Source organism: Neodiprion virginianus, chromosome 4 (assembly GCF_021901495.1).
Source record: "Neodiprion virginianus isolate iyNeoVirg1 chromosome 4, iyNeoVirg1.1, whole genome shotgun sequence".
In the NCBI taxonomy this organism is placed as follows: Eukaryota; Metazoa; Arthropoda; class Insecta; order Hymenoptera; family Diprionidae; genus Neodiprion; species Neodiprion virginianus.
This window is the reverse complement of record NC_060880.1, coordinates 37551758-37569486: the sequence shown is the minus strand read 5'-3', so window position 1 is coordinate 37569486 and position 17729 is coordinate 37551758. Positions and strand designations below refer to the sequence as shown.

Sequence of the window (17729 nt, the reverse complement as noted above, 5' to 3'; positions counted from 1 at the left end):
CAAATATATTATATACTTTAATTTACAAATGGGCTGTTCAAGGCAAATCCTGACGCTGGTAGTTCTGGTAAAAAATCACTTATCATTCTCGACCGCCGGAATTTTGTGGCGCAATTATATTAAGCTTTCCAGAAGCCAGAGTGAAAGAGAAGGATGGAGAGAGATAGAGAGGGAGGGGAAGAGAGAGAGAGAGTGAGAGAACGTGACAGGCAGGTGTAGGCATGATGGGGTATATAGAGTTACCTGATTTCCTGGCGATCTCAGACACGCCCTGCAACTATACCGCTATCACGTTTGCACTGAGCCAATATTAAGGGAGCTTATAGTCCTGATGAAAATGGCGGCTGCGAAAAGCGGCGCACCTCTTCAACGTCTGGCGAATGACCGACGAGAGACTCGAGTTTCCTTTTGGAATTATTACTAAAATGTTTGCCAAGCAAAAGGGTTCACCCAATTTAGGGTTACACGGTGAAACCTAAGCGTCTGCGATTCTAGCAGCTACAACAGAGACGAGCTGCAGACGCTTATCAGCGATTTTTCTATACATGTACATACCAGGAGTTTTCTGTGAAACTCGTCAATTAACGCCGGCAAGTAGGCAACCGCAGATGCATATCTGTTATGCAAGAGCACGGTTTGTACAGATCCGGTTGCCTACCTGCCGGCTGAAAGTTGCGTTTCACCGAAAACAATGGTAAATAAAGTTTCGCTCTTTTTTACTATCGATTCCTTATCTTAAGTCCCGCCGATCGACGCGTTTCCTTCGTTATTGCTTTAGGATGATGTACATAATCGTCGTCAATTAACCTGAACTGCAGAAGTATACTTAAGCTTGTATAATTTTTGCTAATCCTTTTGTCGTGACGGTTTTTTTTTTTTAACCTACATACTTGTAATATGGAAACACTGAGACTGTACCCTCATGCAAAGACAGTGTTCACATAATGCGATTATAGTCGCAAGCATCGAGTGTCGGGAGTTAAAAATACCCCAGGGAGAATTGGTTTTCAAAGGCGGAGTCGATCGGCTTCGCGATGATTGAAACATCACGCTGTAGTCCAGTTCTTTATCGACCATTCGGCAAGCCGTTCCAACTATCCATGCGGTCTCCTTAGATCTTTTTGTAACATCCGTACTTATTTTCGTTCGCCTTTCGTTCCAATTCATTCCCAGTTTAGCTTTTTGGCAAGAGCCGATACATCATAAGTACGAATTCGAGTCTAAGGTAGGAAAACTTGACTCGCAGGTGCGAAGAATATTCTGTAGAAGGAAGAGCCTTAAAAATTTGCTCGATAAAAGTATATATGTAGACGGTGAAAGACGAGAGCAAAAAAGAGAAGTATAAATTTATTGATTACTAATTCTCCCGTCGTATGCCGATCGCAAGATTTAATACCTATGACATAAGAAAACCGGTTTTTGGTCAACGCTTAAGAGGCTGCAGGATTTGAGGACCCGATGTGGTGAGATGAGCCATGGTCTGAAGGTCGATTGTCCCGGTGAGGATCCCGAGGATATTCCCCACGTTCAGATGAGCTACAGAGGCGTTTATCCTCTGGGCGATGACTTCTTCAAGTTTAGGTTTCACCTCGGGCTTAACGACCTCCAAAAGCTGTGGTACCAGTTCGGAGATGATCTGAACAGATCGAGAAGCGCGATTAGTGAACTGGAAGTGAGGGATCTACTTACGTACACTTGGGGACAATGAATCTGAGACGGGTAATTTTTTACACTAGACAGTTACGTTGGCAACACAGAGAAACCTACAGCGCCATAGTCGGCCGAGCGCGAAACAAACTCAATCTCAATAAACGTAACATAACCCATGACCGTCGAATCTAACCTTAGAATACGTGTCAATCCAACAAGTCATTATCCCCGCGGTATTTTAAGGTTAGATTCGACGGTCGTGGGTTATATTATGTTTATTGAGATTGAGTTTGTTTCGCGCTCGGCCGACTGTGGCGCTGTAGGTTTCTCTGTGTTGCCAACGTAACTGTCTAGTGTAAAAAATTACCCGTCTCAAATTCATTGTCCCCAAGTGTACATGGGGCCTAACGCACCTCGTTCATCGTCTTGTCCGTCTCCGGATTCTTGAACAGGTGGTAGAATCGCGCTTTAACGGACCGGATGGAGAAATCGGTGTCCAGTGACTTGACGTACATCGATCCTGAGTAGCCCAGGACGACGTGGATGTAGAAGCGGATGTCCTGCGCCTCGAATTCAAAGGGTCCAGTGCTGTTCAGAGGAAACAACCGGCCGATGGATCCGTGCACTTCGTAGTCTCCATTTCCCCGGATTGCTGGCACGCTCAGGTTCAACGCGAGGCTCACACCTCCAATCACGGATATCTTTACCCGGTCGATTACGAAGGTCGACAAGCCGGAAATGGTCGCTTTGTCCAGGGTGCTCGAAATGCTTATTGGTACAGGGAAATCGATCATTTAAGTCATCAAATTATCCGTCACTACTTTGTCGAATCAAATGGTTACCATTTTTTCAATTGACGATACAATTTTAAGTTATCAGACGAAAGACCTTTACTTCAAGGGTGTATGGCATACGCTTGCATTGAGGGAAAAATATCCGTATAGTATTACGGTCTTTGTATCGTTGTCTAGGACGTCAACTTCGATTTATGAATTCACTTAAACAGAATCTTCTAGTTTTTATCGCCTGTTTACAGTCACGATGGCAGCTTTAATGGTCTATAACTTCAAGCTTAAAACAAGGTTAAGAACAATTTTAACTTTTCTTTGCCACCTCAGTGTGGAAACTGAATGAATTACTTCAATTCGTTGTATCCATTTAGAGTGGTTTCCGTGGTTACTCCTAATTTCCAATGGTTTTCCAGTAACTTACGGATTAGATAGAACCGCAGGAGGTCCATGGAAGTTGTCTTTAACGATGAGCAATTATTGGAAATCAATGAGACCGACGTGGTATACCCATACTTGAAATGAAGGCAAGTCACTTACAATTAGTGGGATGCAGAAATTGATTTAAATCACTTGAGATCGATACTGGTGGGTTGATACCATCAAGACATGATTTATGGCAGGCTTTTAAGGCCTTCGAGACTATCATGGAGTGATTTCCAACGATTTCGGGTACCTCAATTCAGTCGATTGATTCCCGATGGTTTGGAGAAACATTTGTGTCATCAGTGTCCTATGATTAGGAATTCAACTTCCCGCTTATGTCACTGGGATTTTAAGCGGGCCTCGCATTGTCGATTTCCTTAATTGAATGGCTACATCAGAATACTCACTTGCCGACATCCTTGTGGGACAGATCGTACGTCTCGTGTTCGATTTTGAGAGGATCTAGAGGAGGAATGTCAAGCGCGGGAATTCCGTAAGGCATTTTAACCCTGATGGTTTCCATTACCGCCCTGAACTTGACCTCTATACCCTTGGACGCCGTGCTGTCGACTATCCTTGTCAAATGTCAAAAATTAAAATACGTCATCAGGTCTGTCAGTTGGTCTTCGAGGCGACTTTACCGATATTGTATCATTCAACTTACTGTAGTTCTTGGTCGCGTTCTTGGCATTGATCAGCGCGTTCCTTGGCACTGCTACCGCATTCGTAACTGGAAGGTCAGACAAAAGAAAGTGATCAAGTATCTGCTCTATAAAAATTATTTAAACATTGTTCGAGTTGCTCGGTGAGCCGAAATCCAATTCTTCGATTCATTTAATCACAAGCTTCTTCAAGCTTGACTACCTATTTAGAAAATTGATCTATTCGTGAGTCAGAATGATTTTGATCAAAAAATATAAGATTGGGTATCGATTTGTTTAAATTGCAAATCACTTCAAGATCGTCAAAAGTCTAGTAAATATGTTCTATTTCACTCCACTATTAGCTTATTGATTTTGTTGCAATAACTATTTTTTGTAAATTCACTTGAAACAGATGTTACATCTACTATTTTTCGATCGTAATCAATATCAATGCAATAAAAAATATGTTTGAATGGAATTTTAGTGAATATCATATAATCAGCTTCTAACAAATAAAATCAGAGTAAAATCGAATAAATGCACTAGACTTTTGACTATCTAAAGTGATTTGAAATGCAAATCCGACATCTCATCTGTTGACAATAATAATTTTAGTATTATACTCTTTTCTCTCATTTTTTGAAAAATCGTCACAAGTTAAGAATAAATTATTTCTATAAATATTCAACACGTGGGACAATCTGGCGATAAAATTGAGGAAAAAGTATCGAGTTTAAAGTCACCAACCTCGATATTGATTCAATTTTTGTGCAATGCCTGAGTTAGTGGAATAAGAAGCCGAACTTCGAACTCACAAGTAACGCATTGTTGTTTTGAATAATAATTCCAGTGATTCAAGGTAAACACGAACATCGGGTGTGTATATCAACGTTACGTGTCGCTTGGCTGGTTAGAGAATCGAAAGGACAAAAAATTCATACATAAAGTCAAGAAACGAAGACGGAATTACGTACGTGAGCATTGAAGCGGCGCTGCGGAAGATCGTTGAAAAGAAAAAGTGTAACACGAGTATCGCGTGATTCGTCAAGTGTATCACGAACGAATTCTGTTACTCTGCACTTTCAGAATGGAGATGGATAATTGCGAGGTCCGCAAGATCATGGCCATTCATGGAATAAGCGCGTAATCAACAAACTACGTAATTAATCCGACGCTAGAACATTTCCTACAATGCTATAGTTGTTCATTGGGTATTTTAGATAATTGCCTGCATACTGCACAGCGATCTTTTGAGCAAATATTGGATAAGATCGAATCAATCATCACGAGGCAAAAAGTTACGAACGAGCGACTTCAGGCTGACCGTGATCCAGCCGTGATCGAACTTCTCGTTTTCACGATGTAGGTTCCAAGTTTACAGAAACAGTAAAATATTAATATCCAATTCGAAATTCTAGCTACTAATTCAGATTCGTGATTAACGATTAAAAAGCCTTCGGATACTATATTATTTGAAAATATGACGATTTTTTCTATTTTGAACCACTATAATGGATTCACTGTTACAAATTTTGGAAGTCTGACCTTGGATTCGTTATCGATGACCCGAGAAACCTCCGCCTACAAATTTCTACTAAAATCCGAAAGTTTTTAGATGTTTTTTTCTACAATATTGGATTCGTCATTTTGGATTTCGCAAATTTGACCTCAGATTCGTGATCAGCCATCCAACAAACCGACGAGTATCAATTTTCATCAAAATCCAAATGTTTTTAAATGTTTTTTCAGCTTATTGAATACGGCAAATTTCAATTCTGCTAATCAGACCTTAGATTCGTGAATAGCGACCCAAAAAGTCTCACGTTATAAATTTTCATTCAAATCCATTCATCCATTCTCAAGATATCATCATCCACATTTGATTTCTTAGAATTTTGTTACTCGCTTCATTGAAAAAGTAAACTTTTCACTTTCGGCGTGATGACAATAGCTTTATTTTTTCCCCGAAACCAGAGTGACGGGAAATTTAACAGAGTTCAAGAATCGGTAAAATGAATAACATTTAACTTGATAAGTACGAAGGCGACGTTGTATCTTTTTTTTTTTTTTTCTTGGTTGAAAAAATCTCGAACGTTTGTTAAGTAACGTCTAGCCGGATTAAGAATCGCCGACAAATTTGTTGTCTCCTGGTTAAAGACCCGTCGAAGCAGCGTCTGTGCAGGCTCTTAGATAAATAATTCATTCATTACAATATACCTGCTGTAGAGAAGGTCAAAAATCACGCATAAATTTCTACAATTGCGTATTTACCGACCGACTAGCCGACGCGTATAAATAATAATGTAACAATCGAACATGTATAATCTTTAATCTCATATTCCAATTACTCGTTCCAAGTTGTTGTGTTCAGTGTACGCTTGCACTTGCACTTTTAGAATCGGATCAAGTTTCGATCCAATCTTTTATTTTTCGTCTCGTTCTCATCTCGTTTCGTATATCACTTTATTTACATTACGTTGTACAATTGTGACCGGAAATTTGTACCAGAACGCTGATGATAACTCGGGGTTGATAAGACGACCGGTTAGTTACCGCCCACCGTATCATGTGCATAATTATAACGATAATTAGGCACTGCGCGTTGCCCTTGTTACGATTACGTTACTTACATTTAACGCAAACATGTTTCGTTGCAAATACGTTGCGCGTATTTTTTTTTTTTTATTGTCTTTCGTTCTTTTTTTTTTTTTTTTACAGCAACGCGACGCTCTCGTTACGTCTTCCCGTTTTCGTCCACAAAAGCGAGGACGAATATCTAAAAGCGAAAAGTCGCTAGTTTTCGAATTTGAAAAAAACTCGAAAACTTTTCTTCGCCTCAAAATGTCGTTCGAAAATTTTTTAACGACAGTTCATCGTTTAATAAATAATCGATTATACGTGCGGTACAAATCGGAACAACGTAATCGAGTCTGCGAATATATCTGCATGGAAATAACGACGATGATGATAATGATGACGTTTTGCTCACCGTATTCACTAGCCGTGTTTTTCGCGTTAATGATCATCTCTTTCTGCTTCTGAATGCTGTCCGATACTGAAAAATTACGTGAGTTACGAGACGAACGACGAAGGTTTTGAAATAAAAAAAAAATATTTGTTCGAAAAGTAGCAAAACTAAGCCAAAGGAGCGAAAAAAAAAAAAAAAAATTAAAAAAACAACAACAGCAACAACATTAACTCTTCTGGATGTACTTACTGTAGTTCCCGGCTTTAAAGGTGGCATTTCGGAGGCTTCCAAGTAGGTAACTTGTGTTCAGATCGAGGGGAAAAACTCCCTCTTGACAGAGGATAAGGCTCATAGCGGCGATAAGGAAAACGGCGGATTTCATGTTTCGAAATTGCGGAAAATGTGAGAAAGGAAAGAAAACAAAAAAAAAAATAAAAAGAAAAAAAAGAAACAAACACAAGAAGAAAAGAAAACACTCAAAGGGTGAGATCCGAATTACCTGACGATTTCAGGTCGCGATTCAGGGAGAAACACTGATATCAGGAGATAGAAGAGAGACTGCGTTTTATCACGCGGACGACGACAGTCGGAAACAGCTCCGACGATTCGCTGACTGAGAATAAAATGACTTTTGTGCCGAGCCTCGGCCACCCGTGACGTGTTCTTGGCCGCATAATGTACGGTAAATTCCGACATATGCTGGAGCAATTATCAAACGCTGGTGTGGGAGCGGATGGGTTTCTAATTTTTTTACTAACTTTTTATACTGTGGCCAGTTTTTTTTTTTTTTTTTTTTTGACATTTTCTTTTTACTCACGACTTGCGATTATAAAAACCGCGGTTTTGTCCGCGGACGGATGACGGAAATTTAGAATTCAACGTGCGGCGCGATTTGTTCTGTTATCGAGAAAAACAATGTTTTATGTCTTGGAATTGCGATATAGTTTGCGCAAAGTTTTTTTACTCCAGGATTCATTCAGCCATGCGTTGCGTTCGCTTTTATTTTTAGTTCTTCCTTTTCTCCTTCTTTTTTTTATTGTTGTTTCAGTTCGTTGCACGGTCTGGTTCTCTTGGATGTTTTTGTTATCAGGTATCGGGTTGTCTCCGTCATTACGTAATAACGATGTCTCTGGTTCGTCGTTTGAATTTCGCGCCACGGTGAAAATATTACGCGAAGATTTTAAAATGCTCAAAGGTTCAATAGTGCATGGTTATTACATGAAATAAATTTCTAACAAATAAATCATATGCATGTGATACAGAATTGCAATTGATTGTGTTTGCTATATAAATTGTATTATTAATAAATATTCACAATTTTAATTATATTACGATAAGTTGTTATCGTAATTACACTTAATATACTTAATTTCTGTAGTACTTTTACAGGAAATACGTTTTTTCGCTATTGCGAAAAAAAAAAAAAAAAGAACTTTGGGAATGTTCGTCTCATCATTGCGGTCTTCGGGTCGTTGGTCTTGGATAAGGTCCTAGGTTTGACGCGTAAAAAGGCCTTTGTGGTATGGGAAATGCGAGAATGGCACCTGCCGGAACCGGGAGCGGAACAGCGCTTGCAACGGCTGTCAAAAGCGCGAACAATAACGAAAACAGTCCTTTGACGATCTGAAATGATTAATTTTATTTATAGTATTTCCACACTTTCGCAGTGTTGGTTCCATATAAATTTTGCCGCGAGTTTCCAGTAACGTGATTTCAATTATATAGCTTTGATGTTCAATTTTAATTACACTCGCAGGATTGATGATTAAATTTTTCCCGATTTTTATCCCGCAACTGTTTCATTTTCAGGAAATATAATCAGAGAGACTAGTTAAAAAGGGCTGTAACTGATAATTTGAAAAACAAACAAAAAAAAAAATCTTGCCGACGAACGCAAGCGATAAATAGAATAACAAAAAGTTTTTCCCCGTTTTTTCACTTTGTGTTTGCTTGCAGGTATTTACAGCCTTTGTTAATTCTCCACTAAAATTTCCACTTATCGATAAAAAATATAATACAAATATATCATACACGTTGCAATCGAAGATAAATATTGTAAAGTTGCATATTGTTTTTTGTAAATTGATACCATCTGTTTTTTCACGTACGTTTCGTACGCGATTCGTGTAATAATTGAGCAATCTGCGGTTTCTTAGATTCAACGAATTTCTTTGAACGATAAATACAGCAGCGCTCAGAAGTATTTTGACAAAGATAGCAATTTAGTTAATTACATGCAAGTATAAACTACAAAAATCAGTAATATTATTTGTTGAAAGAAATTCGATGTTCTACATAATTGTTAAAAATTAACTCTAGATTGCTCGAAAATAAAGCGAAAATAAAGAAACGTAAGAAAAACGATTGATCAAAGTAATTACGGATTTCATATTATCAAAATACTTTTGAGCGGTGCTGTATTTCAATTTATCGTGAAAAAAATACTTTTCTTCGAAGCGTGGAAATTCGAGAAGTAACTGACAATGAGTTAAAGACAAAAATAAAAATAGTGATAAAAGAAGTTATAGCATCGAGCGACAGGAGTTTGAAAAAAAGGCCAATTGAAGATGGCAAATTGACAACGATTGAATTAAGGCAAAGTTTGACATTTTCAAACCAATTAACGGTGAGAAAGTAAGTAAAGTAAATTGAATTACCATGTTGAACGGAGATTTTGGGTCTCGTACTTTGCACTCTCTGGAGCTCTTTGGCAGTTCAGACTGTGTCGAAAAGTTGCAAGTATTGTCTCTTTATAAGCGAAGAGAGCCTCGATGGGCGTTGGCTTATGGTGGGACTGAATTTGGGTCAGAATGGAATACGGCAAATATTCGAATTACAGTTACGTAGAAAATATCATACATATAGCACATGCACTTTCGATTCTACAGGTATGAAAATTTCGCAAAGGTTCACCTCGTAAACAAGCCTTCAATTCCCGTTTGCCATCTATTTTACATTTTTTCCACGTATATTACACTTTCGATTTTCCGCCTTGACATTACGCGACGATGGTCATTTTTTCGTATTTTTAACGGAACTTCTTTCAAGAGTTTCGTTATTATAGGTATGATATGTGTTGTCAGAAAAGCCGATTGTCGGATTTGAATGAAAAAAAAAAAAAAAAAAAATTAATCTACGACGATCGATTTCCATGTGAAATAAAAATTCAACGAGGAATAATTGATTCGCTGAATTAATCAGTTTAAAATAATCGTTTATCGAATCTAACCCGAACCGTATGTACCGAATGCTTTCTCTTTGCCTCGTTGTTCTATTACTAACGTAAATTCTTACTACATTGTAGAAAAATATTACAAATCGTACAAGAGTCTTTACTTTAAATTAACGCTTATCATTCTGAATAGATAAATCTTAAATTATACCATAAAGTTTATATTTACTTGAGGTAGAATTTTGAACTCTCTCAAAGTCTGTGACGAATCACGATAAAAATTCTGAAATGGTTAGCCAGAATTGCATGAAAAAGATGGAAAAAAAAAATTATTGCCGCTCAATTTTCTAGCGATAATTCAAAAAAAAATTTGCGGGAAATTTGCGAACGATCTATATTTCCGATTAAAATAATCATCTCCGGCACTTTGTTGATTCTAAAAAATGTGTGAACCCATGGAATCATTAATTCCTGCCATAACTAAATTAGAAAACGTTGAATTTTCCGCATTTTCTGCCATTCTTACATGGCTAAAATGAAAGTTTCTCAGAGCGGTTATTTCGATGAGTTATCATCGGAATGTAGCGAGAAATTCGAATCATTTCACATGATCGTTTGAACGGTATTTCGGATTTTATAATCTACCCGAGTACATAATGTAAACATAGTATACACGTTACTTGCATCTATTTCAACTCGGTATTCCGCGACAATTTTTTGAAGCTCTCGTAATTATTTTCTTGCGTGAATTGTCCGTCATGCAAAGTATTTACGACAGTTCCGTTGAGCGTATAAATTTATACACACGGCGCGTGTTGGTTCATATATAAAACGAGTATAAGTTCTACACGAGATAAGCATCGCCGTTTGCGTGTTTATAAATCACACGAGATTCGATCTATATGCATAAAAAAGCTGCCGAAATCGCGCTGTAGTTAGAAAATTCACCACAAGTAATTCATTAAGTTTTTATCCAAGTTTTTTGGATAGCGTGTGAAATTTCTGCAAGAACAACGGCTTGAACCAAGCGTAATCGAAAAGCGGTAAAACCGGTTATCGCTAAAAACTTTGCACACCCGCGATTAATTCGCGACTGCACTTCCTCATCAGCTGTTAACGACCGCAAGTTTTCTGACGTTAAAAATTCGGCGTATCTTTTCAATAATATTGTTCAATTTTTACATCTACTTTGCCTTCAACGTATTATTACAACATTTGAAGGTATATGATTAACTTATGAGAAATTTGCAACTTCGCGGTCCTTGACATCCTTCTACCAGCTGAATACAAATTAGGCCTTTACCGAAATATTCGCCGGTAGGAACTTGTTGGCTGTGTTAATTTTATTCGGACGCACGAGGCGAGGGTCGAGGACGTCCAGGTTCTTTTACCTGGAAAATATATCCGTTCCGACCCTCGTTCGTCTCCCGCTTCACAGCCTAAATTGCGATAATCAATCAGAGCCCTGATTCGTATAAATGGAGGCGACAAAAAAAAAAAAAAAAAATTGGAGATTTATCACTTTCAAACTGGCAAATGTGTAACGCTAAAACTTTTTCTAATATCAATTTTTTCTGCAGAGCAATTTAGAAACAATGAATTTTGGAATTGAGAATTTTCAGAATTTAGTCATCGAAACAGTAGCAAATTCAAAATTCTGTCAAAAGTTGTTGAAAAAGTTATTGAACGTTCAATTATGAGCGGAAAATGTTAGCAGATAGCTTATGTCGGTCACAAAAATTCAATTCTTCGTTGTTGTCTTCGGTCTGATTTAAGACATAGTTAAGATTATCGTAAGGCTACTGTGTATCATATATTATATTCGCGTCGATTCGAAATATATGTGACAACAGCTTATTGAACCCGTATAAATTTAAACATCACTGACAATTCTCGAGGTATGTAGCTGCTGATTCGAATATAATACCTGTACACTAAATATAGCAGTCTACTATGGCAGTGTATAAATTAATAATTAACTATAATTCTAAATCATGTTTAAACGCGTATTTTCTCGCGGGTCAAGCAGCAGCGTTTTTTTTCTTCTCATACGATTCAAGCGATGGATCATTCTTGGTGAGTACCGGAAAACTGCAGATACTGTCGGTCTCTTCATTCGCGGATTCCAACCGTCGGGATCCAAGGGACACGTGAATCACCCTTGAAGAACGGATGACAAATTAAACAGGTTGTTGATTAGCGATATAAAATAAAGATAACGAATATCTGCTTTCACCTCTGACTTAGAGAACTACGAAATTCAAACGATTCAAATGACATCACGGTTTCACAAGTTACCGAAAAAAATTAAATAAATTTGAATGATTCAAAAGTGACTTGGGTTTCACTTTTAAGATCATTTCGAATGACATCAAGCGATTGAACGACTTGTATATTCTTCAACTGACTTGTGATCAGTAAAAAGATTTCAAGCATGGCTTTATGAATGAAAATGAAGTCGAGTTAGTTTGTGCATGAGTTTAAAAAACCCGAGTGATCTCGAGTGATTTCGGAAGGCTTCAATTAACTTCTTTGCAAATGTATAACCACTTGCTCTTAACATGCTAGAAATCAGCTACCCGTTTTCAGGATTCCACTCCAATTTCGTTTCATACTCACATACTAAGTAGCAGAACTGCGATTTGAGTGCTGAACGTTAGCCAGTAAATCGAGCTTGGTGTCGTCTTCACAGTCGCGTTGTAAAGTTGAGAGTATAACACGGTGCTGACGAGTGGTACAGCATTGTCACACACGGACAGAAGAGCGAAAACTTTCCCTGAAAATGGTTTCGAACATGTATGCAATGCTAAGCATGTATGGACCGGTCGAACTTTAGACCTTGTCGAATGAGGCAACGGAAAATGTACCTCTTTCCGACACTGGAACCACCTTTGACATCATCGACCTGAGAACTGGTGCCACTACTGGACCCAAAGCAGCGACCACCGCACCTGAAAACAAGTAATTCGGTTACTTGAAGTTCATTGTTTACCAGTGCAGTGATTTCAATGACTTATTATTCTATGGATGATTCCATTCTTAGATTCATATAGGAGATCGAGAAAATGCCAAAACTACTCTCCACTTATGCGCAAAATATTTTGAAGCGAGTTTGACGTTCCTGATCCCTGGGATTGAGCCCAGCCTCGATTGACTGTGTAAGTAAATGGTCATTCTGATACACCAACCTACGTAAAACAGAGATGGCTCAGTTGCGGTCGCGTAAAAGATTCGGCCACTCGCATGGGATATCGCTCCAACGGCTACAATCAAGGTGTCTCGCATCTTGAAGACCTTACTCATGATCGGAATGCCGAAGAGCATTGCTGAAACGAAATGTGATATCGAGTTGACGAATATGTTGTGCATTGCGTTATTATAAATTGATCAGAATCGCTTACCTACGACGAATAAACTCGATTGGACAGTCCGGAATGTACTAAAAGTTCCAACGTCCCATGAGAATGTTTTTACGGTGTAAAGGTAGCTCTTCTCTCTCTCGTCTGAAAAATGCACGAACCACTTTTAAACAACGAGAAAGGAAAACACGAAGAAATTATACACGATACTACAGCGTCGACATCGTACTTGATCAAACGTGAAATCGAATTCATGGAAGGTTCAAGATAAACATCGTACGCCGTTTTTGCCCGTCACTTTGCAACTCAAATTATCTTTTAAGTTTCATCGGGGAAATCGGTAAAAGGGTGAATTACTTCTTTGGAAGGTGTAAAGAGCCATGGCCAATAGCAGAGTCCACAAGTAGAGTCTCCTACGTTCGGGTCTCGGCTTGATCAAAGTGTTTATACTGGCGACGACGTGTTTCTTGTCAAAATAATCGAGGAGTATGTTGGTCCCCTTGTCTATCGGCATCTGCTGCGGTGTCGTTCTCATTTCTAGTCTCAACACGGAGTAGATAAGGGCGACAATTAGGAGGGTGCCATTGATGGCGAACATTATTGTGTAGGACTGGTTGACCACTTTGTAAAACAAGAAGGAGCCCAGGCTGATTCCTGAAACGGGAAAAGGGACTGTTAGCGACTTCATTTGGCCCATCTGACACACATTAAACCTCAAGTTCTGACCTACGGGCATGGTGCTCAAGTAAACCACGTCCAGGATGGCGACCCGAATTGTTCGATGGGTGACCGAAGACACGTCGGAAATGTAGGAGAAACAGCTGGCGAATATCGCGACGTCGCTGCCGAGTAAAGCCATCGGCAAGCTGGCCGTGTAGAGGATCATGTTCAAAGTCCAGGTGTCCAACACCGAGTTCACCACGATCATGAAGGAGAATATTACCTTTCCGATCAGCGCGATTACCAACGGAGCTTTTCTCCCTCGGCGATCGCTCCAATTCCCGTTAAAAAGGGCCAGGATTATCGGGAATGCGTAGCTCGCGATGTCGTTCCATTGATGAAAGGTCGATACCGTCACCTGGAAATATTGTGCCGTGAAAAAGTGTTTCATTCATAGGAATGGTGTTATTTTTTTCGCGCTGACGTACAAGAGTGTAACGTGTTAGTTATTACAATATTTCATCTACCTTATCCAATTAATGAGTGTGACTTCTCGGTGTCTTAGATCCAATAAACAAACGTCAGAAGGCCTTTCGCACGACCGAAGGTCGAACCACGAGTCTTCCCTATTTGATTATATTTATTGGAGCTACATCTACCAGTTTTTAACTAATATGGCTACAAAAGAGTCTGCGATCCTAATCCTAAACGTACTCTAGAGTTCTATTTCAACGATGACCTTGTGCTGTTTCATTTTGATGTTTCAATTGGTTGTGATAATTTCTGGATATGTTACATCTAGGAATTTACTATTAACATGATTTTGGCGTATTTCACGTATTTTATCTTCCAAGGAGGGCCCTCCTCAAAGGGCCGAAATGTCAAGTTGTTTGGCTTTTGTTCATTGGACCTAAGATACCGAGAACTCGTACTTATAACGCGATAATCAACCAAGGCGTTAGAAATCGTGAAAAGGACAAGAAATGATACAACGAGATTAAAGTGTTGATGCAACTCTCTTATCGCTTGAATCTTGTAAAAACAGATGTTCAGGAACGGAAAGAGGAAAACGTGACACTGAAGAATCTGGTGGAAAAGTATTGACCGTCACTTAATGAAACAAGTAACGAGCTATCGTTCAGCTTACAGATCGTATCCAAGGGTTATCTGCAAAGCAAGATGTGACTGTAAGCCGATAAAGGCATTACAAGATATCCGATCGATTTCGCAACGACAAATCTATATCGTCAAAGTGGCCGTCAAATCCATCGTCATGAATGAATCGATTGGCCGGAGCGAATTGTCAAGTGAATTTGGCGAGTTGCTTACTTGAACTTCTGTCTGCAGCGTATCGTTCTCGCTTAAATTGTCGCAAATCTCTTCTGATAGTCCGTGATCGACGCGGCAAGCTTTGTTCACGTAGAAGGCTTGCTCGACGACGGAAGTCGTCATGTAAGCCATCATGTAGAGCCACATGGTCGGCTCGATCGTCACGTAGCGAATCCATCCCAGATACTTCTTGCAAAGGTTCGGCTTCCGCACTTCCGCACTCATGGAGACGGTCTGAAACATTCGTTGGAATGAATTATTCGTATAATTGATTGATCGCGAGTGACGTCGGTGTTTATCTCGAGTGGAACGAATGACCCGCAAACCCAGATCTCGTGCTGTAGATTTCTTCGCGCGTCTTTGCGTCGACCTACCACCTCATCCGATCGTTGAAAGTAACGCGTTTGAACGTTTATCAACAAAGTGTTGCAAGTAAACAAATTCTGTGCCAGATTGATCGGAGGCTTGTATTTCACGGGAATAAATCTTTTTCAACGTCTTTACGGATATGGAAAGGATTATGAAATCTCATCGAGAATGTTTGACGGCTTACCTCGGAGTTCGACGAGCTCATTCTTATCTTGAACCAGTTCTTGACGCCGGGAATAAACGCTCTGCAAACTTTTTCTCTTCTCGCTTCGAAGTTGTTTCAGAATCCTCTGACTACGAAGCTGCTGCATAAGCAGGATTCATTTTTCTGCAACGGATCGTAATCGCGCGCTGTTTCAGCATTACAGGCAATCGCGCGCTCTGCTGGCAGCAGTCTCGTTTTATGAGTAAAAGTCGAACGTCGGTAGCTTATGAACTGGTTTTACTGGCCGTACGGTTTTATCCGGATCATTGAGTTTATCACCTATTAAAGTTATATCGGAAAGTGAAATCGTCCGATAAGAGGCAACCGATGTAAATCTTTCAACCACCTGACGAACATATCTGCAGATCACAAAAGTATTGGCGTTATTTTTTCAGATAACAATCAGCGACGCGGGTCGCCGTTGAATAACATCCGTAACGAAGGGACTGTTTTTGTTACAAAAATAGAATACGTATACATATATCGTACGAGAGCGAGAGTAGACACAAACACACACGTATGCTTTTACCAAAATTTCATTAGTTTTCTTTGAAAATGTTTCTCCAGGCCCCGAAAAAGAAGCCACCTGAGAACATGAAGTACAAACGAAAACTCCATTTTTTGACTGAACGGTTCAATGTGATTTCAGGTGCCGAGTATCGCGACGAATTTTTTCACCTGTCGTGCAAACTTTATTGCTATGTTAACACGTTTATTTTTGCTTTTTTTTTATCTTTGCGTTGATCTTACCAGATCCAAACAATACTGTAAGTGGTATATTTTCGAAAGGGAGTTTAAGATATAGGAAATATGAATCTGGTCAATATCAATTCATAGGGGCCTATTTAGAAGGGATGGGAAAACGTTTTCACCAAGATGTGATGGATTTTACCGTTATTAACGTTATCAGAGGCAATACAATGAGAGAATGACGGCAGATCACGATCAGGGTTTGATACGAGAAAGTTCGTACGAAAATAGAAAAAGTACGAAAAATATTAATTTTTAAACTTTGTTTATCGAATCTTTTACATTTGTAGATTATTGTTAATTATTATTTTCAATCAAAGTGATTTAAATGCAAAACTGAAGTTCGTTTAATTGTTATTTAAAATCAATGTTTGAGAAAATATGTAACTTTTCTTAAAATCCGAAATATCGTTCTGGTTTCTGCAAAAAGCAAACTTTATTACCCAACAAGACTATTTTTTCATTCGTTAGTTACTTCGAAGAAATCGAAATCTCACATCCAGAACCCAGACTCAAAATTCTTATCGACGCGGTGTAATATGCATTCATTTCAAAATCACCGTACCAGAATCAGTATTACGATGTGCCGAAGGGTCAGGAATCTCCTCCAATCAATTGGCGGGAAATTCAAATCTACAAGTGTCGCTTGAACAGCGGTGCAATTAAAGACTGGAAAGCAAAATGAATCGCGGTCTGTATCCCCGAGCCCAATCATCCCGGCAAATGCGAAACCATCTCACCCAATCAAGTGTCCTTCATGTGAAATTCACTGGATCCACAGTTGAAAATGACCGGTTTCCTCATTTTACCCGCTGCTCATGCGCTCCGTCTGCTTCTCGTCTACCGCAGCGCTACTCAAAGCTGCATGCTAATCAGAGAACTGAACACGTGTGTCCTACCACGCGGTGGATCCATGGACATAGAAATGAATACTAGATGGATCGGAGCCGACCGAAAGATGTTCGGTTAGTTTGTCATACGCACGATTTGCCGAGTCGAAAGCCGCGTGACTCGGTCTTGGCCGAAGTTTCGAGCTCGTTAAAAACTCACTCTAGGATATTTCATCGGCCTTATTCTTAATCGTCAGTCGCGACGGCAGGCCGGCCGGCGTTCACTCCAAGTTGCCAATCGACTAAAGTGGGAACGGTCGTTTCTTGGCCTCGTCCGCGCAGTTTCGTTTCCTTCTGCGCAGGTGCCCGTGTCACGTGACTCGGAGCTATTGATTCCGATTGGACGGAGAATGTGAAACGATAACTTTGAACACGGAGTTACAGAAGGCATTGTTCGTCACTTATGCTCGTTGTAAGAGTGGTAACTTTTTTCCCACGGTCACTAATCGAGTTCGAAAAACGTTCATTGATTAATTCTAGGTTTCCACCGGTGCAATGGTTGCGCGTTTCCATTTGCGT

The 17729-nt window shown here is 39.4% G+C and overlaps 2 protein-coding genes across 8 annotated transcripts; both read right to left on the bottom strand.

Moving 5' to 3' along the window:
- Positions 1-1329: 1329 nt before the first annotated feature.
- Positions 1330-7109, bottom strand: LOC124301812 (uncharacterized). 5 transcript variants are annotated; one of them, XM_046757248.1, is made up of 6 exons: positions 6726-7109; positions 6498-6563; positions 3529-3594; positions 3272-3434; positions 2064-2418; positions 1330-1636 (listed from the first exon to the last, which is right to left on the bottom strand). In XM_046757248.1, exons 1-6 carry the CDS (start codon positions 6856-6858, stop codon positions 1424-1426), a joined length of 996 nt encoding a protein of 331 aa, XP_046613204.1. In that variant the 5' UTR covers positions 6859-7109; the 3' UTR covers positions 1330-1423. The 5 variants fall into 5 exon arrangements, with proteins under 5 accessions (XP_046613204.1, XP_046613205.1, XP_046613208.1 ...); XM_046757249.1 differs by lacking the exon at positions 6498-6563; XM_046757252.1 differs by lacking the exons at positions 6498-6563; positions 6726-7109 and adding an exon at positions 4483-4505 and having other exon boundaries at positions 3272-3439.
- A 440-nt stretch (positions 7110-7549) lies between these two features.
- Positions 7550-17438, bottom strand: LOC124301811 (solute carrier family 46 member 3). 3 transcript variants are annotated; one of them, XM_046757244.1, is made up of 11 exons: positions 17061-17438; positions 15550-15929; positions 14997-15230; positions 13734-14085; positions 13365-13661; positions 13050-13151; positions 12837-12974; positions 12516-12599; positions 12268-12424; positions 9134-11808; positions 7550-8099 (listed from the first exon to the last, which is right to left on the bottom strand). In XM_046757244.1, the coding sequence occupies exons 2-10, from the start codon at positions 15568-15570 to the stop codon at positions 11670-11672; spliced, it is 1524 nt and encodes a 507-aa protein (XP_046613200.1). In that variant the 5' UTR covers positions 15571-15929; positions 17061-17438; the 3' UTR covers positions 7550-8099; positions 9134-11669. The 3 variants fall into 3 exon arrangements, with proteins under 3 accessions (XP_046613200.1, XP_046613201.1, XP_046613202.1); XM_046757245.1 differs by having other exon boundaries at positions 15550-15693; XM_046757246.1 differs by lacking the exon at positions 17061-17438 and adding an exon at positions 16886-17050.
- Positions 17439-17729: the final 291 nt, after the last annotated feature.

What these genes read in the sequence shown, in the direction of transcription:
- LOC124301812 (XM_046757248.1), bottom strand. Translation starts at nt 6,858, where the DNA reads ATGAAATCCGCCGTTTTCCTTATCGCCGCTATGAGCCTTATCCTCTGT. An exon ending in AAACACGGCTAGTGAATACG is followed by an intron (nt 3,595 to 6,497) that starts GTGAGCAAAACG and finishes CTGACCTTCCAG; the next exon opens with TTACGAATGCGGTAGCAGTG. An exon ending in CGGACAAGACGATGAACGAG is followed by an intron (nt 1,637 to 2,063) that starts GTGCGTTAGGCC and finishes CGATCTGTTCAG; the next exon opens with ATCATCTCCGAACTGGTACC.
- LOC124301811 (XM_046757244.1), bottom strand. Translation starts at nt 15,570, where the DNA reads ATGAGCTCGTCGAACTCCGAG. An exon ending in CTTGAGCACCATGCCCGTAG is followed by an intron (nt 13,662 to 13,733) that starts GTCAGAACTTGA and finishes TTCCCGTTTCAG; the next exon opens with GAATCAGCCTGGGCTCCTTC. An exon ending in GCCATCTCTGTTTTACGTAG is followed by an intron (nt 12,600 to 12,836) that starts GTTGGTGTATCA and finishes ACTTGTTTTCAG; the next exon opens with GTGCGGTGGTCGCTGCTTTG.